Below are 25,491 nucleotides of genomic sequence, written 5' to 3'. Positions count from 1 at the left end.
AGGGAAAAAATGGAAACAATGGAAAAAATGGAAACTATTTTCTTGGGCTCCAAAATGACTGGACAGTGACTTCAGCCATGATATTAAAAGACATTTGCTCCTTGAAAGAAAAGCTATGACAAACCTAGACAGCATATTAAAAAGCAGAAACATCACTTTGCCAACAAAGGTCCATATAGTCAAAGCTATGGTTTTTCCTGTAGTCATATATGGATGTGAGAGTTGGACTATAAAGAAGGTTGAGCATTGAAGAACTGATGCTTTAGAAGTGTGGTGTTGCAGAAGACTCTTGAGGGTCCCTTGGACAGCAAGGAGGTCAAACCAGTCAATCTTAAAGTAAATCAACCCTGAATATTCATTGAAAGGACTGATGCTGAAGCTGAAGCTCCAGTCCTTTGGCCACCTGAAGGAAAGAGCCAACTCACTGGAAAAGACCCTGACGTGGGTAAGGATTGAGGGCAGGAGAAGGGAGCAACAGAAGAGGAGGTGGTTGGATGGCATCATCAACTCAATGAACATGAGTTTGAGCAATCTCCAGGAGATAGTGAAGGACGGTTTGACCTGCTGCAGTCCATGGGGTCACAGAGTCAGACACGATTGACCAACTGAACAACAACAACTCAAATGCCAGATGAAAGACAGTTGGAGACGACCAGTCTGGAGTGGGGAGGTCAGGCAAGAAGCTCTTGAAGTGTACTAGGGAGTAAAGGAAAGGCTGAGACCAGGCAGTAGCCACGTGACTTAGAGGGCCTTGAGGCCACAAGACTGGTGGTCAGACAGGAAGAGGCAGTGGCTGGATTATGTTATCACTCCTCTGGGCCTCCGCATCTTGGGACATCAGGCAGAGGTTCTGACATAGAATAAATCAGATCTTGATTCTAATTCCCCACCTCATTTCTATATGTGTAAAACTGGGAGGATCCACCAAGGCAGGCTGGGACATTCAGGACTTGATGAGACGTGTATTATGTGGCCTTATCCAAGTCACCAGTAAGTACTCAGTCAGATCAGAGCCAAGGAAAGAGCCCTGGGGTTGTCCTGCCCAGAAAGCCTGGGCGTGAGAGATAGGCACATAGTCAAGTCTCATCAAGTCCTGAATGTCCCAACCAGCTTTGGTGGATCCTCCCAGCTTTTGCACATACAGAAATTATGTGCTTCTAGCTGTGGGGCCTTTCTGCAAAGTGAGAACACAAATACACATAACATGGTTAGTAGGATAAAATGACATGATGACTGTGAAGGGCCTAAATATTAGTTGGCTCATATTCAGAATGTCCTTCTCACTTGCCCTGATTAAAAATAATCTTATCACTCCATGTATTAAGTATTAAATATGTGGAGGAGAGTACGGCAACCCACTCCAGAATTATTGCCTGGAGAATCTCAATGGACAGAGGAGCTTGGCAGGCTACAGTCCATAGCGTCACAAAGAGTCAGATATGACTGAAGAGACTGAGCATGCACATTAAAGATGTAGGTCTTTAATAGCACACCTGCCTGCCTTTCATTCAAAAAATATACTCCAGAATGCAGATCCAAGAGGACAAAACCCTAGTCTGCCCCATATATCACTGCAGTCCCAGCATCAAATACAGCTCCTGGTCCCTAGTAGATGCTCACTTGGTGTTCACTGAATTAACTAAACACCCTATAGGAACCATTCCACATGCTGAATCTGTGATGAGCATGACAAAGTGCAGTTCTCAGGAAGCTTACTTGAGTGGAGACAAAAAAAAAAAAAAAAAAACCCATATGATCCTAGATAGTGACAATGGTATTAAGTCCAAGGGGTGACATGTTAGAAGACGTCAGAGGAAGCTGTTCTCCAAGTAGGTGATCAGGGAGGGTGACATTGGTGTCAAGAGTTCCGAGCAGAGGGACAGCTAACACAAAGGCTCTGGAGCAGGGACCAGCTTGAGATGAGAAAGAGACCATAACGTGCTCATGTGGCTGGAGCACAGGGAATGAGAGGAAGAGACATCCAAGATGAGGCAGGGGAGGTGGGCAAGGGCCATGTCACTTAGGACCTCAAAGGACTTGAAGAGACCAGATTTTCATCTCGGTTGATTGGGAAGCCATTGCAAGGTCTTAGGGAGAGAGGTGACTCAATCTGATATACACTTTCATGGGATCACTCTGGCTGCTGTACGGAAAATGGATTGATTGGACAGGTGGGGAAGGAAGCAGGGACCCCAGTTGGGTTATTGGTGTCCAGATGAGAGGCAGGAGGCTTGGACCAGGGTGTAGCTGTGGGGGTGGAATGCAATGGGCACTTGCTTCCTCACTGACCACCTCCTCTGCCCTTGGCAGCACTTGGCCCCTTTGTCTAACCTTTCCCTCATCCCTGATTATGATCGAGCCAACATGTTTGTACCAAAATCTGCCACCCACACAGGCCCCAGAGCCTCTGAGAGATGACAGACAGGTTTGGAGGAGCTTCAGCACCACTAAAAACAGAGCTGGGCATGGGCATGCTGGGATTCAAGAGGGGAATCAGTAACCCAGTTATTGATTGGAATTATTGACTGGAAAGAATGGAAGTGAGGTCTGAAAGCACAAGGCTATCATTAACCAAAGACAGAAATGGGCAGGAAGCTGAGGCAGATGCTGAGTGATTTCATGGAAATATATGAGCCAAAATGACAGTAGCAGCAGATAAGAAACCAGGGCAAAGTGCAGCAGCTTCTTGGTCATCCCAACCTAGGTGTCTGTGCAGATTAGGCCCTCTAGTCAGCTCCCAGGGAGGCTCATATCTGCCCTGAGACTTGCCCCAACTGAGGCTGGGTTACTATTGACAGAAAGTATAGGTGCCACTGGGCACGTGATGTGGAGGGGAAGACACCTCTGGAGAAGCAGGAAAATCTGGGCAGAGAAGGAAGCCTTGGGAAAGCAGTTGTCCTGGAAAGAATCTGATGTTAGTCAAGTGGGAGCCAGGGGCCCACCTGAGCTCGAGGGCTCAGGCCAGACACATCTTCAACAGCAAGCAGGAGAGTTAGGGCTGGAGCCAGGGAGGCATGAGGAAGCTCTGCTTGTGGGCCCAAGCAGCCCCCAGAACAGCCCAAATGAGCTACCCGCCGCCCACCAAGCAACACAGGCCCAGACAGCTCACCTGCACCCCAAACCACTGCCCTAGCTCAGGCCTCAGGCCCCCTTCCTCACACTAGGATCATGGAACAGCCTGGTTACGCTCTCCAGGCTCTGCCATTCTAGTCTACTCTCCTCAGCACACCTGGGTGATCTTTCAAGAGCACCCCACTGCCCTGGAGACTGGATTCAAGTACCTGAACTGGCCCCCCAAACGCCTTGATCTGACCCCCACCTACCTCTCTGCTGCTCCTCCTGGAAGCACAGTGCTTCCATCTACCAAACTCGTCCTAGTTTTCGGGCATACTTTTCCCTCTCCCTGAGATGTCCTCGTCCCCTCCCTCAGCCTCTGGGAAACTCAGTCTCTACGCAACACAGGTTCTCCTCCTTCAGGAGGCCTTCCCATAATATCCAGTCCTTGACTGGTCCTGCAAGCACTCTCTGCCAGATCGTCTTGTCTTGGGCTTGCCTCCCCAGGCCTGTGGGCTGCTCTCCCCAACAGCATTCCAGGCTCCCTGCTGCCCTGTACCCAGCCCTGTGCTGCCCGCTGAGGACAAAGATGTAAAAATAGTGCCCCTGCATCAAGGAGAGCCAGTGTGCTGAGGCAACCCACCTGCAGATGCCCACCACACAGGGCTGATTGGACAGAAACAGCCCCCCTACTCCAGGGTTCAGAGGGAGAAAGAGGGATCTGAGCTGGGCCTCAAAGGATTTAATGGTAGAGGAGCAGAAAGGGCCTCCTCAGCAGAGGGAAGGAGCAAAGGGAGAACAGAGAGAGAAGACAATGTCTAACTAAGTAGGGCTTAGTCTGAGGGTTGGAAGGTGGGGACGGGGAGACAGTGGGTGAGGGTGAAGAGCTGGGGCTGCAAGAGCCACCCTGAAAAACCTGTGTCCATGCTGTGAGTGACGGGAACTACAGGAGGTTTGGGAGCAGGAGATGGACATGGCTGAAGTCGGGTTCTAGAAGGGCAGGTGTCCAACCCCGGGGCCCTAACAGTGACCGCCAGAAAGCACACACACACTAGACACCAGTTCTTGACTGTTAGTCATCATGTCATGCCCGCTGGCTGCCACAGCAAGGCGGGTGGTCAGGACAGAGAGCGGACCTGGGGAGGAAGTGAGGTCCAGAGTCCATGGGTCTGGGCTTCTTGTAGAGGGTGACGGAGGGGGGACTCGGAAGCCTCAGCCCAGGCTGAACACTTCCTGGTGGGGCAGCAGCTGTGCCCTGACCAGGCTGGACGCAGCTCCAGGCGGGTCTCGGGTCCTCCAGGGCCGGGTGGGCCGCAGTCAGGATAGCTGCTTGTCCGGGTTCATCAGCTGCTCCACCTCCCGCATGAACCGCAGACATAGCTCTTCCTGCCAGGGCAGAGCCACGCACTGCACAGCCACGGGCAGCCCCACGCTCTTCCTTACAACCTGAGGGCACACAGGCATCAGGACCCGAGGTCTCAAGGCAGGGCCCCACCCAGACCCGGGAAGCGCCCCAGCTGGGGAGGAGAGGCAGCACAGCAGGGCCCGCCCGCAGTCTCTAGGGGTCCTGCATTAAGAAAGGCCGACAAGGCCTGTGCCTGGTTATACTGTCCTCTCCACTAGAGGAAGGGGTCCCGGCGGGGAGGCAAGGGGAAGAGACTCGCCTTCTGCAGCGTCTTGTCCCAGATATCCCCAAAGTAGCCCTTGTAAAACTGCAGCTGGGCCTCGTCCTCAGCGGTCACCATGGTGACGGGTACCACTCCCGCGGGGAAGTCCAGGCAGTTGTAGAGCAGAGTATAGCTGACAGCCCCTGAGACACAGCACAAGGGGTGGAGCAGGTCAGCCAACCTTCCGTGATGACTGTCCGCTCCGAGCCCCCATCTTCCACCCTAAGAGATGGCACTGGCCTCCACCAGCAGGGAGAGGTTCTCTCCTAGGGCTGAGACTTGAGTGGGAGTGACAAAGCCCAGGAACCTGGATTCAGGGCAGGCTGGAGAGCCTGCTAGTGCTTGCCCTGTGCCTCCCCCTCTGCAGCTTCATTGCTGTTTTCTTGGTTTATCTAAATCCCACCTGGACTTCAAACACCACCTCCCAAAACCATAGACTCTGTAACAAGACCTCCAACTTGAATATCGCTGAGGACGAGGAGCTCATTCCCTCCCAAGGCATACCACCCGACTCCCTTCTCTCCAGCCAACCAGACCGTGAGCCTATCAGGAGTGGAGTCCTCCCCCAGGGGTCCTCTCCTCCTGCTTCCCAGCAACCTCACCAGGCACAGGGTGGAACTCAGAAGAGAAGAGACAGCTGAGAGGGATGTGATGGGGCTGCCAGCCTCACCTGTGGCCTTGCCTGGGCCGTTCAGGTCCAGAGCAGGGCCCATCATGGGGGTGAGCAGCACATCCAGCTCCAGGGCTCTCCACTGGGCCATCACAGAGTGCCGGTATACCTGTGGAGGACACCCGCACACCCAGTGAAGCTCTCAGACCCAACCCATTACATGGACTCTGCAGCACAGGCACTGAGGCGGGGTGACTGGCCCCATGCCTGCCCCAGATCTGAACTGAGCCACGATAGCATGGAGGACCTTGGGATATTCAGACAGGGATGCTTTCAGGGGGCATCAAATGCTCCACGGAACCACAGAGACCACTCTTCCTGCCAGGGTGGGGCCACGGAGTGCTGGTTACAGGCAGCACCAGAGTGGCAAAGAGGTGTCCAGGGCAGGAGTCCCACCCAGGCTGACCCAGGCCCCTACAATGGGCCTCCAGGCAAGTGAGGGTCACAGAGCAGGCCCCAAACGGTCCAATCCAGGGAGTGGGAGCAGGGGATGATGGGCCACTCCAGGGGACCAGAGGGACCAGTTTCCAAGAGACCCCAAGGCATATGCCCTGTCCGGCCCCACCCCCACCCGCCCTACTCTAGTCCAGGGGCTCTGGCCTCACCTCAGTCTCATGATGTAGTTCCCAGAGCTTTCTGGCTGACCTGGACAGAGGGAGTGGAGTCACCGACCATGATGATCACAGCCATGGGGATTAGCAACATCAGGCCCCTACTCTCAAAATCTCCCAGATTCCCTTCCTTCTCAGACCCTTCTCAATTCCAGGGCACTCTGAGAAGAAAGCAGTGCGGGGCAGAAGTTCTAATCCCTAAGTTCATATCCCATGGAGTCCCCAAGAGGGACTTAGGCCAGACCCCCAGCTATTCTTAGGACACAGAGCCACCCAAGGTCCTCAATGCCTGGTAGTGAGAGAGGAATGGGCTTCCCCCATGGCTCAGCGGTAAAGAAGCCACCTGCAATGCAGGAGCCACAGGAGACATAGGTTCAATCACTGGGTGGGGAAGATCCCCTGGAGGAGGGCATGCAACCCACTCCAGTATTCTTGCCTGGAGAAGCCCCTGGACAGAGGAGCCTGGCGGGCTCCAGTCCATTGAGTCAAAAAGAGCTGGACACAACTGAAGTGACTTAGCACACACACATGAAAGAAAAGGCAAGTCCACAAGCTGTAAGGGCCTGAGAATCAGGCAATTTACTCCCATCTTCTCTGGCTTGAGGCCCCGAGGGGCAGGCAGGAGCAGGCGCAGTGCAGTTTGGTCTCTAAAACCAGCACCTCTCACGGGTCCCCAATATCCCCCGCTCCTTGCCACCCACTAGCTCCTTTCTGGGCCTTTCCACCCATGTCCAGGCAGGGCAATCTCCTCCTCTTCATCTTCTCCCAACCTTGCTCTCCTTCAGGACCTTACTCTCCAGCCTTTCCTGTATCTTGCTAAGACATATTCAAGACTGCCCCCCCGCCCAAGGCCACAGAGGTTGCCACCCTGCTTAGACCACTTCCAGCCTCAGAAGCTACTTTTCTCATCGTTTCCCATTGGAAAGCACTTGGACCCAGGTCAGGGGGACAGTTGTGCAGGCATCTGGGCGTGGGAAAAACTCTTACCGAGATTTCATATTGTTGAGAAAGGCTGATAACCTTGGGAGCTGCAATAGAACAGACACTGTCAGTGACTAGACTTTAGGCCAGGTATGGCAATAATCTTCAGGCCAAGCCACCTAGGCCTCCTCCTTCTGTCCCTCCCCGCAGGCCCCAGGTCAGCACTCCTCTCAGCAAGCAGGTTGGCTGAAGATTGAAGAGCATGAGGGGAGGAAAAGAGATAGGGTAGGGGCTGAGAAGAAAAGGAGGCTAAGGGAAGGGGGAAAGAGCCCAGTGGTGCCCACCCTTCCCTTCCTTGTGCCCTCACCAGAGGCTTCATCATGAAAGCCAGCAGTCCTTTAAGCCATCCGGGCAGCCTCAGAATTGAGATCAAGTCCCCCAGGCAGGAATCCACGAAATCACCTTTGCTGGGAGACAAAGGGTCCAGTCCAGGCACATCTACCCAAGGCGTCCCTCCTGGCTCACCCCCACCTGCGGCATCCCCCAGTCTCCACTCAGTGACTCTACCTCCCTCCTCACCAGACTCCAGTAACCACAGCCTCCAGCCCCTTCATCCCAGCCTCTGCTTTCCAATATGCGACATGTGTCTGCAGACCCTTTGGGATGCTTAGGCTCTACCCATATCCACTGGAGCTCCCTAAGGCAGGGCTCCCTGTCTCCCTCCATTGCAAACTCAGCTCAGAGCAATAAGAACTGTGGGAAGCATCTCCCTGGCCCAAAGATACTGCCGAGGGCATCCCCCCACAGATGCTGATGCCAGCCTGGAGGCACAAGTGGTTTAATCCCGAGTGGGTACAGTATTCCTTGCCTCTGAGGCTATCTCTGCTCTCAATCTCAGGGAAAGGTCTCAGGCAGCTGATTCTGAAGTCTCACCCTGAGGGCCAAACTGAGGGGTGGCTCTTTCCACTGAAGTGAAAGTTGCTCAGTCGTGTCCAACTCTTTGCAACCCCATGGAATAGTCCATGGAATTCTCCAGGCCAGAATACTGGAGTGGGTAGCCGTTCCGTTCTCCAGGGGATCTTCTCAACCCAGGGATCGAACCCAGCTCTCCCGCATTGCAGGTGGATTCTTTACCAGTTGAGCCACCAGAGAAGCCCAAGAATACTGGAGTGGGTATCCCTTCTCCAGCCGATCTTCCCGACCCAGGAATCGAACCGGGGTCTCCTGCATTGCAGGCATATTCTTTACCAGCTGAGTTACCAGGGAAGCCTCCCAGATCATACTTGGCTACTGGCAGAAGTCCATTCAATCTGGGCATGTCCCCAGGAAGCATCTTCACAGACCTGCCCTGCCCCCATCAGCCTTTAGAACTGAAAACATCCCTGTGGGACCAGCTTCTCAAATATGAGCTCTGCAAAGCCTCGTAAAGGTGGTGTGGTCCAATCTTCTGACTTTTCAGACAAGAAAACAGATCCTGCTCAAAGGCGGAAGATGTGGCACAAATCCAAGGAGTGTGGAGTAATGGCAGGTGTACACCCTTGCCCTCCTGCTTGATTCCACCCTTATTTCTCAATCTTTCCCCAATAGATAAGCAACGTCCTTCACAACTCAGCCCGGTGCCAGGCCAGGGCTGCTCAATCCTGCCTCTCCCCACACTGGCACCTTTCCAAGGTCTCCCTGACAAGGCAGCTCTAGGCTCAGCTTGAAGCTGGAGGGATGGTAAGGTCCCTGCCCAGGAAGCTCCAGGCCTTCTTCAGGTTCTGCCAAGGCCTGTCCTCCATCTTCCCCAGTGGCCTGTCCCAGAGAGGAACACAGCACTCAGCTGCTCTCCCTGCATCTACCCATGTCCTGATCCCACCACCCACCCCCAAACCCAGTCACTCACAAGTTCTGTAGGAAGGTCGTGCCACCGTCACTGAACAGTCCACCTGTGCCCAGGGTCTCCAGAGCATGAGGTATGTTGCTCGGCAGGAAGGGAACCAGCTGCAGAGATGGAGGCATGTAAGGTTCCCAGACCTAGAAACCCTTGGGTCCCACCCCCAAAAACACACTGTCAAGGCAGCCCTCAGCCCTCACGGTGCCCTCACTGGAGCCACAAAGGCACCCTTGTTGGCCTGTGATAACTCCCCATAAGATGTGTATCCTGAGAGGAGCCTGGAACCACATATAAGCCTGTCTCAGGTGAACGACCCCAAGCCTGCCATCTCAGGGCGCTGAGAACCCCTGGACAGCTGTGCACCACTGTTTGTGGTTGACGAGGAAGGACCACTCCATGCAGCTCCCACATCCCAGCTCAGAGGTGAGGTCACCATCAAGCATGTACCCCAATACTTCTGATCAGCCCCTTTTTACTGGTCCCCCAGGGATCGAATTTGCGGCCCCAATCTCAGAACAATCAGGGTGCAAGGGTGCCAGGGATGGGTGGCAGCCATGGGTACCTAGAAGGCTTCCCTGAAGGAGGGGCAATGCCAGGACCTTTGGGTTCCCCCCCTCGCCCCGCCCAGCATACCGTGTGGCCAGCAACCTCGAGTCTCTGCTTGGTCTCCAGCAGGGCCCGCTTCATGGCCGGCGTGGGCATGGTATAGTTGTCAGTCTCATAATACCCTACACGCAGGGGCTGAGAGCTCCTGTAGATCTGGGGGCAGCATGCACGAGTCAGAGTCAGGTCAGGAGACGGTGGCCCGAAGCAGGGCTCCCAGAGCTCAGAGCCATTACTCAGCCCCAGACACAGCTTTGAGGCTGCTGCCTAGATCCCCAAAAACTGACCTCCAGGGAGGCCAGCCCCTGTTGTATCTGACCCCTTCACAAAACACCTTCCCAGTGACTCTGCAGGTGGACAGAGCAAGAAGGAGGATTCCACAGGCTTCAGGTCTAGACAGGGAGACAGGCCCTGAGCAGGGCCGGGACTTGCCCCAGGCCACTCGTCAGGGTAGAGTAGCAACATCAGGGCAGAAACCCAGGCGTCCACAGCCTGTTTCAAGGATGTAAGTCCTGGCTCCCATAATAGATTGTTCCAGACCCTGGGACAGGGACCTCATTGCCTCTCCTCCCTCTGGGGAAGGGGGCCCTTGGGTAGAGTTAGAACATCTCCTCAGCTGAGGAGTGGGAGCTTGCCCTCCCTCACCCCAGCCCAGATCTCATGCTGCCCAGGGGCCCTCACCCCTTCCCAGGCAAGAGGTCTGTAGGGAGTAATGCCAGATCGCTGAGAAACGGCACTTACACCACACAGCTTACACAGTCTACATAAACATAGCTTTACTATACCTCCTGGAGGAGGGCATGGCAACTCACTCCAGTATTCTTGCCTGGAGAATTCCCATGGACGGAGGAGCCCCAAGGGCTACAATCAATGGGGTTGCAGAGTCGGACACGATTGAGTGACTAAGCACACACTATAGCACTGCTCACATCTCTAACTTGAGTACTCCTGAAATCTGTTGCTCGTAAAGTACAGATAACTTTATTAGTCATTCTTAAAAGACCCATCAGCTCTTCAATAGGATCACCAAATGACAGTTTATCCTCCAAGACTTCTTGAATTGCTCTCCTCAGAATCCTCACCTCGCTGTACCCACCAGTCCTAACTAATTACAGTATGACTCAATCCTAACCAACCCCCTACACTGACATGAAATGACTCTTTGCGACCCCATAGACTATACACTCCATGGAATTCTCCAGGCCAGAATACTGGAGTGGGTAGCTTTTCCCTTCTCCAGGGGATCGTCCCAACACAGGGATCGAACCCAAGTCTCCCACATTGCGGGCGGATTCTTTACCAAATGAGCTATCATTGACATATCCACCGACAAACTAACGTCAATATTCTAACTTTGTGCTCCTCCCCCATGCTACTAAGGCTCTGTGTGGGCAGCGCCCTCCCTCACCACAGACAGTTAATACACCCAGCCTTATCTGATCTACAGGCTGGTGATACTTGGAGGAAGCCAGTATCTGATAGATCCCTGCCCACAAATCCCAGCTTTCTCTGGGAGAGAGAACGCTCCGCTTTTAACTGTTCTTAACTCACTCAGCCTCCGTGCCAAGCATTCTGCCGGAGGCTGGGGATAGAGAAATGAATGCTGTAAGAAAGGCTCCTGTTTACTGGCTTGTCAAACACAGAAGAGGTTCAGGAGTTCTCCCTCAAGCTGTTCTTAGCCTCAAGTCCCTCCTGTTCCACAGCGACAGCTCCAAGGCTCTGGCTCCCAGCCAGCCAATTTGAAAGACTTGGGATTTCCAAATGCAGGAAAGGGCACCATCTGGTGGCTGTTTGCAGAGGTGCTGCTGTGCTCAGTCACTCAGTCACGTTTGACTCTTTGCAACCCCATGGACTGTAGCCCGCTAGACTCCTCTGTCCATGGGATTATCCTGGCAAGGATACTGGAGTGGGTTGCCATTTCCTTCTCCAGGGAATCTTCCCGACCCAGGGATTGAACCCATGCCTCCTGTATCTCCTGCATTGGCCGGCGGTTTCTTTACCACTGTGCCACCACCAGCAGAGGTGCTAGTGCTGGCCCTAGACCCCCGGGGGCTGGTTTTCAAGAGACAGGGCCTCCCAGGCCTGCCTGCAAGGGCTCAGGAGCACCAGTGAGCCCCGAATCCATCCCCATGCCCACCCCCACCACTGCTCACCTCCTCCCTGAAGGGCAAGGGGGGCACGGTGGGGTCCAAGCGGAACATGTCCTCACACAGCAGCGCTCGCATGCACAGTGCCAGGCTCTCCACGTCCCGGGCCATGGGGCCAACCGCGAGCTGTACTGTGGGGCAGGGAGGGGAGGAGAGAGAGATCACCCAGCCCCGGGGGGTTCCGGGGCTGGGTCCAAACAAGGGTTGGGCTGGAGCCCTGGAGTGTGAGCAGATAGGAGGTAGAAAGGCAGACCTAGAGTGGCCTTGGGGCCCAACACTGCCCCGAGGAGAGGCAGGGGCAAAGGGGCAGACCCCCCTCCTCCAGGGCACAGAGGGAACCACAGACCTCACCTGCTACCTGTCCATAGACACAGCCCTTCAGACCACTCTTGCTGGATAAGAAACACAAGATGTTGGAAATGGGAAATGGCCACCCGCTGCCCGGCCCCACATCCAGTCAGCAGCCCCCAACTCTCTCACCACTTTGGAAACAAGGAACCAGGGGCTGGTGGTACTGTGACATTACCTCCTAGCAAAACCCCAGTCAGGGAATCCCTGCCTGGAGCCCGGAGAGGTGGGAAGCTAGGCCAAGGTCACACAGCAGGACTCAGGGGCTCCCTCCACCCACCACCTACATCCTACCTGAGGCGGTTCCCTGTGGGTTTGAGGCCGCAGATGCCACAGAAGGCTGAGGGAAAGCGGATGCTGCCTCCAATGTCGGTGCCTAAGCCCAGTGGGGAGCCCCCAGCGGCAATGAGGGCCCCCTCGCCCCCTGAGGAGCCACCTGGGCTCTTGGAAGAATTCCATGGGTTCATGGTCGGGCCAAAGAGGGGGTTACTGCAGTCAAAGCTGGAGGAAGTGGGAAGGGGTCAGCCCCTGTCATGTTGGTACCGGTGCCCCTGCCCCCCACCCTGCACCCCTGGGACCCAACCTGAACATGGACTGGGGGACATTGGTGTGCACGAAGGGCAAAGCGCCCTGCAACTTCAGCACCTGCACCACCACACAGTCACCCTCCGCTGGCACCCCCTGGTTCAGGCTCAAGCCCAGTGTCGAGTCCTGGCCCTAGAAGGACGGATGGGTGAGAGGGACATGGTTGATGAGCCAGGGGGGCTTCAACACACAGGGTCTGCTCCCACCACCGCCCCACAGGCCAAGGCAGGACACACCTGCAGTGCCCTCTCAAGGCCTTTGGCCCTAGGACTTCCTCTGAGGGCCCAGGGTGACCCAGGACCCAGAGCTGGCTGGCAGGGACTGGGGCAGGGCGCACCTTATAGCTGAAGCACTCCTTGAGGCTCACGGGGACACCATAGAGCAGGCCCTGTCTTGGGACCTTGCACAGCTGAGTCTCACAGTCTGCCAGGTAGGTGGTCACACAGTTAGTCCCTTTGTTGACTTCCCAGGCCTGGGGTAGGGAGAAATGGACATACGACAGAGTGCGGTGAGGCTGGTTTCTTTTGTTTTTTCGACTGTGGCAAAATCAACATAGCGTAAGATTGGCCTTTTCAAATATACCACCCAGTGACAGGGTAACCATTAACCTGACCCAGGGCCAGGAGCACAGAGGGTAAGCAGGCCCAGCACTGGCCTCATTGCGGACATGCGGCCCAGCCTTACCCAGGCTGTCTCTGACCTTCAACTCCAAGACAGACAGAGGGAGTGCTCTGAGGACCAGGACACTCAAAGGAACAAGATACTGACCTCAGGTGTCCTCCAGAGATGAATAGAGAGTATGTGTGTGCTCCGAGGACCATGACACTCAAAGGAACAAGATACTGACTGACCTCAGATGCCCTCCAGAGGCCGACCTAAGGGGAGGGTGACCCTTGGCCACCCCACTCACCTCCTCCTTCAAGCCACACCGGTGCCCAGTGAGGCTAGATCCCCATGTTGAGTCGCACCAGGAGTCAGTGCAGAGCAGGGCTAGACCCAGGCTTCTGCTTCCTGGCATGCAGCACGCTCCTCTGCCCCAGGCCCGGCCCACACCTGCCCAGGTGAAAGGAACACCTGAATCTGAGGAATGGCTGACTGATACCAGCTGTTAAGAACATGACTGTGGCCCTATTGCCAACTCAGGTATGTGAAATCTGTCTGCTGACCAGGGCAGGAAAAGAGGAGGCCAATCTGTAGCCAGAATGCTCTCTGTGGATGCTCCCTCTGAAGGGCTGGAGCTTTTTCAGGGACATGGATTTGAAAGAAGCAACCCCATCTGTTCAGACTGTGTCCTTTCAATGCGCCCGACCCAGGGGTGTCCAGTCCTTTCTCCACAGTCCCTCTCTGTCCCTTCTCAGCTGCAGTCACTCACACCACTCTCACATGCCTGGCACTCATGTCCACCTGCTTAGGGGTCACAGTCACTGCCACGTACTCTCTTCCGAGAGATCATATCACATACAAGTCATTTTCATAAAGCACAATTTCTTCCTTCATTTCGTTTCAAACACATTTCTTGAGCACTCACTATCAACATATAAAGGACATCGTGGTAGGCCCTAAGGTACAAAGACAAATAAGACTCTGTCCACCAAAAGCCCACCCATGTGCCTTGGGAAAGAGAAAGACAAGACAAGCCCCAAAATGTGATGAGAAATGTGCTGTTAGTAAGTGACCACTGAAGAGGAAACCCTAACCCAGACTGGGAGGGGAGGAGGGTTATGGGAGGCTTCCTGGAAGACGTGACTCCTCTCTGGGCCCTGAAGACTCAGGAGAGCCTGTTGCACTGAGCAGGGCAAGAGGAGGGAGAAGAGCCTTGCAGGTAAAGGCAACCCCAGAGCACAGCAGGCTATGGGGGCCAGGTAACTGCCAGCAGCTGAGCTGCCGATGCCCCAAGCCCCGGAATCCTTGACCAGAGAGGATGCTGGAATGCTGAGCGGGCAGCTGGCCAGGAGACTGGTGCTTGGTCCTGGACAGAGACTGGTGGAAGACCAGGGTAGCGGGGGAGACAAGGGGATGGTCTAGGGGGAGCTCTAAAAGGGAACAGACCAGACTCAGTGACTGATGGCGTGGGGGCGGAATGGGGTGGGAAGTCTGGGCTAAAAGCCAGGTTTCTAGGTAGGACAACATGCTCAGTGTCCCCAGCACATGCACACACACAGAGCCTTCTCTCTCTCTCTCTCATACACACACACAGCTCTGGCTCCCTCCCTCTCTCCCTGGCAGCCCTTGGCACTGTGGTCCCACCATGGCCCTCCAGCCAGGTTTTCCCACAGCCTTGTACAGAGAGGGGAGGAAGGAGTGGGGTCACTCCCTGGCCTTACCTTTCCTATGTAGGTGAAGAGCACAGCCTCGGGATACAGGTCCCCACTGTGTAACTTCTGTACCAGTTGAGGCAGGGGCAGGGCCAGCAGCGCCTCTGAGTCCAGGTCAGGGTTCTGGGGAGACACCTCGGATCAGTCCCCTACTCCCCCCAGGCCCCAGGTGCCTGCAGCAGACACCTATGGCCCATGCCCCCACATCCCAACATCTACCAAGCATGTGCTCACTGTCACATGCCAGGCCATAACAGACATGCCCACCCGCGTCTCTGACATCACAAATGTGCTCCAGCTGGGCAGGCCCTTGCCACCTGTGGACAGTACAGATCTATCTCTTCCAGAAGCTCACTTGAGGGGGGCCCAGGGAGAGGCCACGCCCAGGCTGAGTATTAGACCATTATGAAAAAACTTGCCAGGTGGCGCTAGTGGTAAAGAACCCACCTGCCAATGCAGGAGACGTAGGAGACAAGGGTTCAGCCCCTGGGTGGGGAAGAGTCTCTGGAGAAGGGTATGGCAACCCACTTCAGTATTCTTGTCTGGGGAATCCCATGGACAGAGGAGCCTGGCGGGCTACAGTCCATAGCATTGCAGAGAGTTGGACAAGACTGAAGCAGCTTAGCACAGTGGTTGCTGAGTGTGGCCACACACCTTGTTGATATGCTCTGTGTTTGGATTAAATGTTACCACCATTCCCATTGCACAGCTTAAAGAAACTGACGTTCACAGAGGGAAAGTGCTTTGATTAGGACTTACAGATAAACTATAGTTCTCTGCCCATTCAGCACAAGCTGCCCACTGGCTATCCACCTGCACTTAACTACTCAACCCTTTGGCAGGGGAGGGCAGAAAGAAGAAAACCCTGTCTAAGGTGGCTGGGGTTGAAGCTAGAGCCACATCAAAGAGAGAGGTTTTTTCCATTCATTCCATAAATACATATATTAGGCATCTACTCTGTACCAAGGACCATGCTAGACATGGGGATACAGCAGTGAACAAGAAAGTCACCTCCAGGCTTTGGGGGAGCTTCAACAAGGTGTAGAGTTGGGAGTGAGGAGATAATTTGGTGGCTCGGTGATAAAGAATCTGCCTGCGATGCAGGAGACCCGAGTTTAATCCCTGGGTCAGGAAGATCCCCTGGAGAAGGAAATGGCAACCCACTACAGTACTCTTGCTTGGAGAATCCCATGGACAGAGCCTGGGGGGCTACAGTCCATAGAGTTACAAAGAGTTGGACACAACTGAGCAACTAACACACAGAGATCATTTATAAGTAAACAAATAAGAATTTTAGATAGCCAGAAATAAAGAAAATAACATGGATGTATTGAGTGGGCAGCACACAGGTAGAGGGTGGTCAGGGAAGAGCTCTCCGACGGAGGAGGGATGTTGGTCAGACACTCACTGCCAGGTCTCAGAGGCCTCCAGAGTCTCTGGGATCAGCCCCTGCCTGCATACCTCACTGGCTTCCCCCTCAAGGGCTTTGGGCTAATTAGGAGAGCATCTGAGTTCAGCCACCACATCTCATCTCTACCCTCCTCTGCTCTTGCCAAACTCACCAGGGACTTCCTCGTTGCCCAACACAACAAACACTCAACTCTTCATTCTGCTCCAAGTCTCATGGAGGCGTTCACAGGGCTGACTTCAGACTCCTCCTGGGCACAGGCATACCCCTTTCCCGGGGTTCCCTCCCTCCTCTACGCTGCTACTGTCATCCACTCGTTCAGCCAGTCAACACACATGTTCTGAGCACCTACTCTGTGTCGAGCACTATGTTAGGGCTATGAATTTAGAGTTAGCCGAGACAGACAAGTCCCTGATCTTAGAGCTTACCTTCAAGAAAACAAAGTAATTGAGAAAAAGAATTTGAAAAAGAAGAAAAGAAATTTTAATAACACAAGGGACATCCCTGGTCCAGTGGTTAAGAATCTGCCTTCCAGTGCAGGAGATGGAGGTTCGATCCCTAGTTGGGGAACTAAGATCCCACATGCGGCAGGGCAACTACTGAGCCTCCAGGCTCTGCAGTAGCAGTCCCCAGCCTATTTGGCACCAGGGACTGGTTTCAAGGAAGACAATTTTTCCACAGGAAGGAGGGGTGGGAAGGAGGTATGGGGGTGGGGGGATGTTCATCAATAATTCGAGCAATGGGGAGTGGCACATGAAGTTTCAGTCACCTGCCCCAGAGCTCACCTCCTGCTGTGCAGCTGGTTCCCAACCCGCCATGGACTGCTACCGGCTGGTAGGGGCTGGGGACCCCTCCTCTAGAACCTGTGCTCCACAACAAGATAAGCCCACACAAAGCAACTAGAGAAAGCTGGCGTGCCGCAACAGAGACCCAGCACAGCCAAAGTTTTTTAAAATAAAATAAATTTTTAAATTAAAAAAAAGAAAGAAAGTTAATAAATGATGGCAGATCACGATAAGTGTGAGAAAGGAAGTAAACAGAATCTGTGACAGAAAGAACAGGGGATTGACTCAGATGCACTGGGCAGGTGGAGACATTGTTTCAGCTATGACCTGAAGCACAAAAAGGAGCCAGACATAGGAAGAGTCAAAGGCTCCCGGAGGTTCCTCTGGGCACCTGCTCTTCCCTCTCTGATGCTAGAAGTCATGCCGCCTCTTGGCTTCCCTCCAGGCCCTACACCTATCACATGGCCTCTAGATGGTCCTTCCGCCTCCAAATCATCCTTCGCCTGACCCAACTGAGCTCAGACCCGCTCGCTGGGCTATTCCTTTTGTTCCCTCTGTTCCTGTGTCCTTCCCCTGAGCTCACTGCCTCCTATCTCCTTTCCACCGGCTCCTCTTCACGCAAGGAAGGACGCTGCCATCTGTCCTCAGCTCCCCCTTCTTCCACCCACATCTAATCGGTCACCACGCCCCTAAGTAGCTCTGGAAAATGGCCACCTCTCTGTCTCCTCTACTGAGACACTTGCCACTGCCGACCCTTTCTCTACTGGGTCACACAGAGGCCACCTAGCTGGCTTCTCTGCCAAAGCTTTGTCACCAGACCACACAGCACAACAACGACCTCACCTTGCCTGTCCCCTTCAGGTTGCCTCCCACCACAAGGTCCAGGAGATGTTTCTAGGCTGAGGTCCTGTCAGAGCCCCCTCTGCCCCCTCAATGTGACACAGCCCACTCACTCCCACCTCACACCCAAAGCTGAACACCCATCGCACACACCCACCACACAGCCTTTGAAATCCAGCCTCAATATCAGGAATATTCTTCCCCAAATTTGTTAAAGGGATACAACATTTACTTGGGATTTTTTTCTTTTCTTTTTTCTTTTTTTAATGACACAAGGAGCTACAAGGAGAAAAAATGGATCCATGATCTACCCCCAACATACTAGATAACCCCTGTGTGCTAAATTGCTTCAGTCGTGTCTGACTGTGACCCCATGGACTGTAGCCCGCCAGGCTCCTCTGTCCTTGGGATTCTCCAGGCAAGAATACTGGACTGGGTAGTCATGCCCTTCTCTAGGGGATCTTCCCGACCCAGGGATTGAATCCAGGTATCTGCACTGCAGGCAGATTCTTTATAATCTGAGCCATCAGGGAAGCCCAGACAACCCCTGATGACTTTTTTTTTTTTTTAAGATATGCGAAATGGAAAGGAAACACTCCCCCCACCTCTAGGACCCCCTTGACAAATTCCTCTTCTGAAAAGGAAACCATAGTTTACAGTTTCTGATGAAACCTCATAGGAGAAAAAAAAAATGTTTGTGAAGAATCCACAATGTATATAGTTGTTTATATATATTCTATTTTTGGACAGAGGGATCATAGTATACACACAGTTCTATGCCTTGCGTTTCTCCCCTCACAATGAAAATAGCAAGATTTTTTTCCAATTATATACATATGTGCTCATTGTAAAAAACGAAAAAGTGCCTACCAGTTTGTGGAAGAAAGTAAATATCACCAGAGAGCCCACCACACTGGGGTAATGACCAGCAGGAGCCTGATCACCACCATTCCCCACCTCACCCAGGGTGTCCACAGAGGCCCTGTGCATCTCAGCTAGAAGCTGTCAGTGAGCTCCTCTCAATTCTCAGCACAAATGTTCATTCTTTCCTCTGCTCTTCTGTGTTGACAGTTGATGACACTGTTGTTAACAGCTATTTTTAAGTCTTCAACTAGTTATCAGGCAGCTGAGACATTTTCTCTTTCACAAGACACCAGAGTAAGTCTGCATGTCCAGGAGGCCAATCTAAGAACATGGAGGAAATTAAAATTTATATGGAGAATGCAGGGAAGTATACAAATAAGATCTCACCAAGCATGTGCCCATCTGTATGCCTTTTTTTCCAAGCATAGGATATTACAGCTGTCATTGAATCACTGCCCCTCCTTAACCTGTTTTTCTCCTGAACCACCTACTGTCCTAATTTCAGATACCCTAGATGGTCCTCCAAGTTGTTTTTTTTTTTTTTTAATTTTATTCATGGTTTATTGTTGTTATTTTTTTAATCACATCTGTTCTATTTCAAGATATACATTCCATTCTATCATGTGACCATGGACATTGACTGAAACAAAAACCATACTGTTCTCCCATTCATTTACTGACTTGTTTTAAAATCAGCTTCAAGTTGGTCTTGGAGATGCCAGGAGATGGAACTACAGGTCAGATCCAGTTGAAGGGAGAGGCATTTGTAATCCAGTGGGATTTTGACAAAGGGGCTTGGAAGGTCTGTGCGGGAAGGGCATTCTGGTTAAAACCAGAGGTGCAGAGGCACCGAGGTGTGGGCAAGTGGGATGGCTCTCCGAGTCGTCATAGTCTATCAATGGCAGTCCCTCACTTCAGTCTAGAAAGGATATTAAAACTTACTTAGGGGGCTTCCCAGGTGGCTCAGTGGTAAAGAATCCACCTGCCAGTGCAGGAGATAAGTTCAATCCCTGATCCGGGAAGATCCCACACGCCATGGAGCAACTAAGCCCATGTGCCACAACTACTGAGCCTGTGCTCTAGAGCCCAGGAACCATAACTATAGAAGTCCACGCACCCTAGAGCTTATGTTCGTCAACAAGAGGAGGCACAGCAATGAGAAGCCCGCATGCCGAAAGGAGAGAGTAGCCCCAGCTCACACAACTAAAGAAAAGCCCGCACAGCAACGACAACCCAGCACAGTCAAAAATAAAACAACTCATTCAGGCAGTAAGGTGGAAGCAAATGGGCAAACGCATATTTCAAATTAAGCCTCACATGGTCAACAGAGTGTATGAAAAGCATGCCTCACTCTAAAGTTGCTTGAGAGTCCCAAAAGAGATAAACCATTTTGTGATGTTCAGGAGGCGCTTGGGACCTCCCCTCCTCCAGCAGCACCTTGGGACACAGGACGTAGCTGGGTCCCAACTCACTTCTCTGCAATCTATCAGGCAGGAGCTGTACCATAGGCTGCTGTATTCACCCAGGGGCCCCCTGACCTCAAGGCCCCCTTCTCAGTGTGGGGCTGGGCTGAGAAAGACCCAGAAGAAAGACTATTGAAACAGCCTCAAAACCCCCAGCAGCTCCAGCACCAAGCAGAAAGAGCCTTAGGGGTGGGATAGAGGAGGGGCTTCTCCCTAAGGTTATGTGTGAGCTCAGCTAAACTGCCCACCTTCCCCAACGGCTCAGTGGGTTAAGAATCTGCCTGCAGTGCAGGAGACGCAGGGTTCGATCCCTGGGTTGGGAAGATGCCCTGGAGGAGGAAATGGTGACCCACTCCAGTGTTCTTGCCTGAAGAATCCACGGAGAGGGGATTCTGGTGGGTATACAGACCATGGGCCAAAAAAGAGTTGGACACGACTGAGCAACTAAGCACACAAACTGCCCACCTCTTACTGATCCCAGAGCTACTGTCTTCAAGACCTCAACCCCTGTGCTGACTGCTCAAAACAAGACTGCTGAACTAGTTATCCCTTTCTTCTGCCAGTCACCGGAAAACCAAAAGGGAATTTCCCTACTTACTCATCTGGAAGAGCCAAGTTTTGGTGTTCTGAGGCCAGGCTCTGACCCACAGAGGGTGTTTAAACACTTTTTGGTATTTCAAGGCCAAAACCTGCACTGGAAGTTATTGTTGTATTGTTGTTCCATCACTAAGTCATGTCCTGCTCCTTGCAACCTCATAGACTGCAGCACGCCAGGTTCCTGTGTCCTTCACTATCTCCTGGAGTTTGCTTAAATTCATATCCATTGAGTCCATGATGCTGTCTAACCATCTCATCCTCTGATCCCCACCCCATTCTCCTTTTGCCTTCAATCTTTCCCAGCATCAAGGTCTTTTCCAATGAGTCAGCTCTTTGCATTAGGTGGCCAAAGTCCTGGAGCTTCAGCTTCAGCATCAGTCCTTCCAATGAACATTCAGGGTTGATTTCTTTTAGGAAATCTACCATGGAAGTTCAGTTCAGTTCAGTTCAGTCGCTTAGTCGTGTCTGACTCTTTGCAATCCCATGAACCACAGCACGCCAGGCCTCCCTGTCCATCACCAACTCCTGGAGTCCACCCAAACCCATGTCCATAGAGTCAGTGATGCCATCCAGCCATCTCATCCTCTGTCGTCCCCTTCTCCTCCTGCCCTCAATATTTCCCAGCATCAGGGTCTTTTCAGATGGGTTAGCTCTTCTCATCAGGTGGCCAAAGTATTGGAGTTTCAGCTTCAACATCAGTCCTTCCAGTGAACACCCAGGACTGATCTCCTTTAGGATGGACTGGTTGGGTCTCCTTGCAGTTCAAGGGACTCTCAAGAGTCTTCTCCAACACCACACTTCAAAAGCATCAATTCTTTGGCGCTCAGCCTTCTTCACAGTCCAACTCTCACATCCATACATGACCACTGGAAAAACCATAGCCTTGACTAGACAGACCTTTGTTGGCAAAGTAATGTCTCTGCTTTTCAATATGCTGCCTAGGTTGGTCATAACTTTCCTTCCAAGGAGCAAGCATCTTTTAATTTCATGGCTGCACTCACCATCTGCAGTGATTTTGAAGCCCAGAAAAAGAAAGTCAGCCACTGTTTGCACTGTTTCCCCATCTATTTCCCATGAAGTGATAGGACCAGATGCCATGATCTTAGTTTTCTGAATGTTGAGTTTTACACCAACTTTTTCACTCTCTTCTTTCACTTTCATCAAGAGGCTCTTTAGTTCTTCTTCACTTTCTGCCATAAGGGTGGTGTCATCTGCATATCTGAGGTTATTGATATTTCTCCCAGCAATCTTGATTCCAGCTTGTGCTTCGTCCAGCCCAGCGTTTCTCATGATGTACTCTGCATAGAAGTTAAATAAGCAGGGTGACAATATACAGCCTTGAAGTACTCCTTTCCCCATTTGGAACCAGTCTGTTGTTCCCTGTCCAGTTCTAACTGTTGCTTCCTGACCTGCATACAGGTTTCTCAAGAGGCAGGTCAGGTGGTCTGGCATGCCCATCTCTTTCAGAATTTTCCACAGTTTATTGTGATCCACACAGTCAAAGGCTTTGGCATAGTCAATAAAGCAGAAATAGATGTTTTTCTGGAACTCTCTTGCTTTTTCCGTGATCCAGCAGATGTTGGCAATTTGATCTCTGGTTCCTCTGCCTTTTCTAAAACCAGCTTGAACATCTGGAAGTTCATGGTTCACGTATTGCTGAAGCCTGGCTTGGAGAATTTTGAGCATTACTTTACTAGCGTATGAGATGAGTGCAATTGTGCAGTAGTTTGAGCATTCTTTGGCATTGCCTTTCTTTGGGATTGGAATGAAAACTGACCTTTTCAGTCCTGTGGTCACTGCTGGGTTTTCCAAATTTGCTGGCATATTGAGTGCAGCACTTTCACAGCATCATCTTTCAGGATTTGAAATAGCTCAACTGGAATTCCATCACCTCCACTAGTTTTGTTCGTAGTGATGCTTTCTAAGGCCCACTTGACTTCACATTCCAGGATGTCTGGCTCTAGGTCAGTGATCACACCATCGTGATTAGCTGGGTCATGAAGATCTTTTTTGTACAGTTCTTCTGTGTATTCTTGCCACCTCTTCTTAATATCTTCTGCTTCTGTTAGGTCCCTACCATTTCTGTCCTTTATGGAGCCCATCTTTGCATGAAATATTCCCTTGATATCTCTACTTTTCTTGAAGAGATCTCTAGTCTTTCCCATTCTGTTGTTTTCCTCTATTTCTTTGCACTGATTGCTGAGGAAGGCTTTCTTATCTCTCCTTGCTATTCTTTGGAACTTTGCATTCAGATGCTTATATCTTTCCTTTTCTCCTTTGCTTTTCGCTTCCCTTCTTTTCACAGCTATTTGTAAGGCCTCCTCAGACAGCCATTTTGTTGTTTTGTTTTTTTTTTTCTGGTTCTTAAAAATAAGGAAAGGCTGTTGCTCCAGAAGGAAACTGGATGCTTGGATCCAGATGCTGATGCTTGGAGCTGAAGTGAGGGAAAACCCACCCTTCTACTACCCCACACCCCTGCCAGCTGGTGGGTTCCTTGCAACCAGGAGGAGAGTTATGTAGGCAGAAACTGTGGGCAGATTCCTGCAGCTGCCCCCACACATTCCTTGGAGCCAGGAGAACTCAGCTAGCTAGCTGCACAGGACTTGGAGTCTCCGGAGCAGCCGAGGGTCTCTAGGCTGGGCCTGGCATCACTGCAAGGATCCCTGAGCAGGGCACCAGGGAGCTCTGCCAGAGAAGAAGGATCAGACAGTGATGAAGCTTTGCTCAACTAGGTAGGGAAAGTGGCCAATTTGGATTGAATACCTAAAAATGAACTGATTGTGTACTTTCGCTGATTGTGTGCCATGTCAGTGAGTGAGGGCTAGAACCAGATATGTTATTATTTCACTAAACAAACAAATAAGACATTTTCCTGGTTCAGGAATGGTATGGTGTAAATTCATACTAGTACATCCAGCAAAAACCGCAAAGCAATCAAGGCCATACCCAGGGCCTGGCATCCAAGGCCTGGGTCTCCCTTCCTGATCTTTCTTCCTTGCTCCTCTCCATTGGAATGAGGCTGGATGGTTCCACCAGGCATCTAGGTTCTAGTTCTAGCTCCTGCCTCATCTTGTCCCATCATCTGGAATGCCTTCCTACCTGTCATATCCAAATTCCATCCAACACCCCTTGGGGCAAGTCTTCTGTCTCACAGCACATAGGAACTGAGCTTGGTATTTCGACTTGGAACTGAGTCCAGTGTGGCATACACCTAGAGGAAAGCCTCCTCTTCCAGGCCGCTTCCCTCACCTCCATACACACACTGAGCTGATCCAGAGGGAAAGAAGCTTGTTGACAGGTCACCCAGGGAAGGGCTGGAACTAAACCTATCCATGAAAGGAACTTATAACCCATCTGACTCCACAGCCAGGTGGCAAGAGTCCACCTCAGCCGGTAACTCCCTGTGGACTTGCTCAAGTCCCTCCCCAGCTTCCTCTGAGCATCCTCAATGAATTTGAACTATAAGCTCTCAGAAGGCCCTTGACCATCACTTTATGATTCCAAAGTCCTAAACCCAAGCATCCTATTGGTTCTCATCTTGCAGTTTAAGCGTCCTAGTAAGTCCATGATCTTGAGATTATCTGGCACACAGCAAAGCTCCTCTTTGACCCAGTGAGGCGACAGCCTTCGACGACCTGTCCTGTCCCTTTCGTTTCCATTCCTCCCCTAGGTCCCACTTGGTTCAGAAAAGAGTACAGAATGCATGATGGCGAGAGGGGTGTCAGAAAGTTACAAAACCTGCGCTGCCCACACACCTGAGCTGCGGGCCGCCCGTCCCTCCCACACACCTGAGCTGCCGGCCGCCCATCCCTCCGAGCGCCCAGGCGGCTCAAAGCGCTGCTGCCACCCCGAACCCTCCCCTTCCACACCGATTCCAACCCCGGCTGTCACCTGGAGCCGGAAGCGCTGCGCCGCCTTGTCCATGGTGTCCAGGGCCGCTTTCTGCCTCCGTCGCGCCCGGACCGCCGAGGCCCGCGCTGTCCGGCGACTGGACCAGCGCAGGGCCAAGGCCGCCGCCACGAAGCAGCAGGCCAGGGCGGCCCCGGAGACGCCGGAGAGCGCGGCCCATGGTTCGTCCAGCACCATGATCTCCCGCCGCCGACCGCTGCCACGGGCAACCGATGAAGGAGGAAATCAGCGATCTCGGACTCCGCCGCAAAACCCGGCCTGGATCAGCCCGGGATCCAGCGCCCGCCTGCGCCGGAGTGGAGGCAGGGGCGGTAGAGCCGCTCGGCCAAGCGTTGTTGCCTGGCAGCCGGCTGAAGACAGGTGGAGCGCAACGGTCAAGGCGAAGAGCCGCGGTTCCGCTGGGACGGCTCCCCAAGTTCTAAGGCTCTGGGCGGTGCGGAGAGGGAGGAGCACCCGCTTCCCGTGGGTGCCCTCGGAAGCTCGAGCCTAGCAGCCGTTCGGCGCCCCCGTCTGGCCTGGCCTCAGCCCGGTGCACCCAAGACCCTCAACTCACGGAAGATGCTGTCCAGCCCGAGCCACTTCAGGAAAGAGGATGGAGAGCAGCGACAGACTGTGCTCGCGGACCTGATAAACCCTGCAAAGAGTTTACCAGTATCATTCCTGGAGAAGCTTGTCTTAGGCTGTGTACCGCAGGGCACTCACCTCTCCCCTGCGTGGGGCTTAGGGGTGCCAGCAGGAGAAGGAGGGGTACAGGATGTTTCTCAGGGAGCCCACCTGCTGCCCGCTCCCCTCCCTAGTCCTGGGACCCGGTGTCTTTAGGGAGGTGGG

At 52.8% G+C, this 25,491-nt stretch overlaps 1 protein-coding gene across 5 annotated transcripts; it reads right to left on the bottom strand.

The window, feature by feature from the left end:
* Window positions 1-4,119: 4,119 nt before the first annotated feature.
* FAAH (fatty acid amide hydrolase) lies at window positions 4,120-25,083 on the bottom strand. 5 transcript variants are annotated; one of them, XR_015158418.1, is made up of 15 exons: window positions 24,646-25,083; window positions 14,807-14,920; window positions 12,820-12,954; window positions 12,481-12,614; window positions 12,192-12,398; window positions 11,901-11,941; window positions 11,556-11,680; window positions 9,433-9,558; window positions 8,809-8,906; window positions 7,291-7,390; window positions 6,990-7,030; window positions 5,997-6,163; window positions 5,392-5,500; window positions 4,719-4,864; window positions 4,120-4,500 (listed from the first exon to the last, which is right to left on the bottom strand). XR_015158418.1 is itself a non-coding variant. In XM_086386558.1 (15 exons), exons 1-15 carry the CDS (start codon window positions 24,838-24,840, stop codon window positions 4,372-4,374), a joined length of 1,740 nt encoding a protein of 579 aa, XP_086242684.1. In that variant the 5' UTR covers window positions 24,841-25,083; the 3' UTR covers window positions 4,120-4,371. The 5 variants fall into 5 exon arrangements, 3 of the variants coding, with proteins under 3 accessions (XP_086242684.1, XP_086242705.1, XP_086242707.1); XM_086386558.1 differs by having other exon boundaries at window positions 5,997-6,036; XM_086386579.1 differs by lacking the exon at window positions 24,646-25,083 and adding an exon at window positions 15,245-15,890 and having other exon boundaries at window positions 5,997-6,036.
* Between the last annotated feature and the right edge of the window lie 408 nt (window positions 25,084-25,491).

Source organism: Bos grunniens, chromosome 3 (genome assembly GCF_055505025.1).
Source record: "Bos grunniens cultivar Pamir isolate PY7600 chromosome 3, Bosgru_T2T1.0, whole genome shotgun sequence".
NCBI lineage: Eukaryota > Metazoa > Chordata > Mammalia > Artiodactyla > Bovidae > Bos > Bos grunniens.
Note: the sequence above shows the minus strand (reverse complement) of the source record. Positions and strands in the feature narration are given on the sequence as shown.

What these genes read in the sequence shown, in the direction of transcription:
- FAAH (XM_086386581.1), bottom strand. Translation starts at nt 24,840, where the DNA reads ATGGTGCTGGACGAACCATGGGCCGCGCTCTCCGGCGTCTCCGGGGCC. An exon ending in CGCAGCGCTTCCGGCTCCAG is followed by an intron (nt 14,921 to 24,645) that starts GTGACAGCCGGG and finishes GTGTCTCCCCAG; the next exon opens with AACCCTGACCTGGACTCAGA. An exon ending in CGGCCCAGGCAAGGCCACAG is followed by an intron (nt 4,501 to 5,391) that starts GTGAGGCTGGCA and finishes GTGTGCCCTCAG; the next exon opens with GTTGTAAGGAAGAGCGTGGG.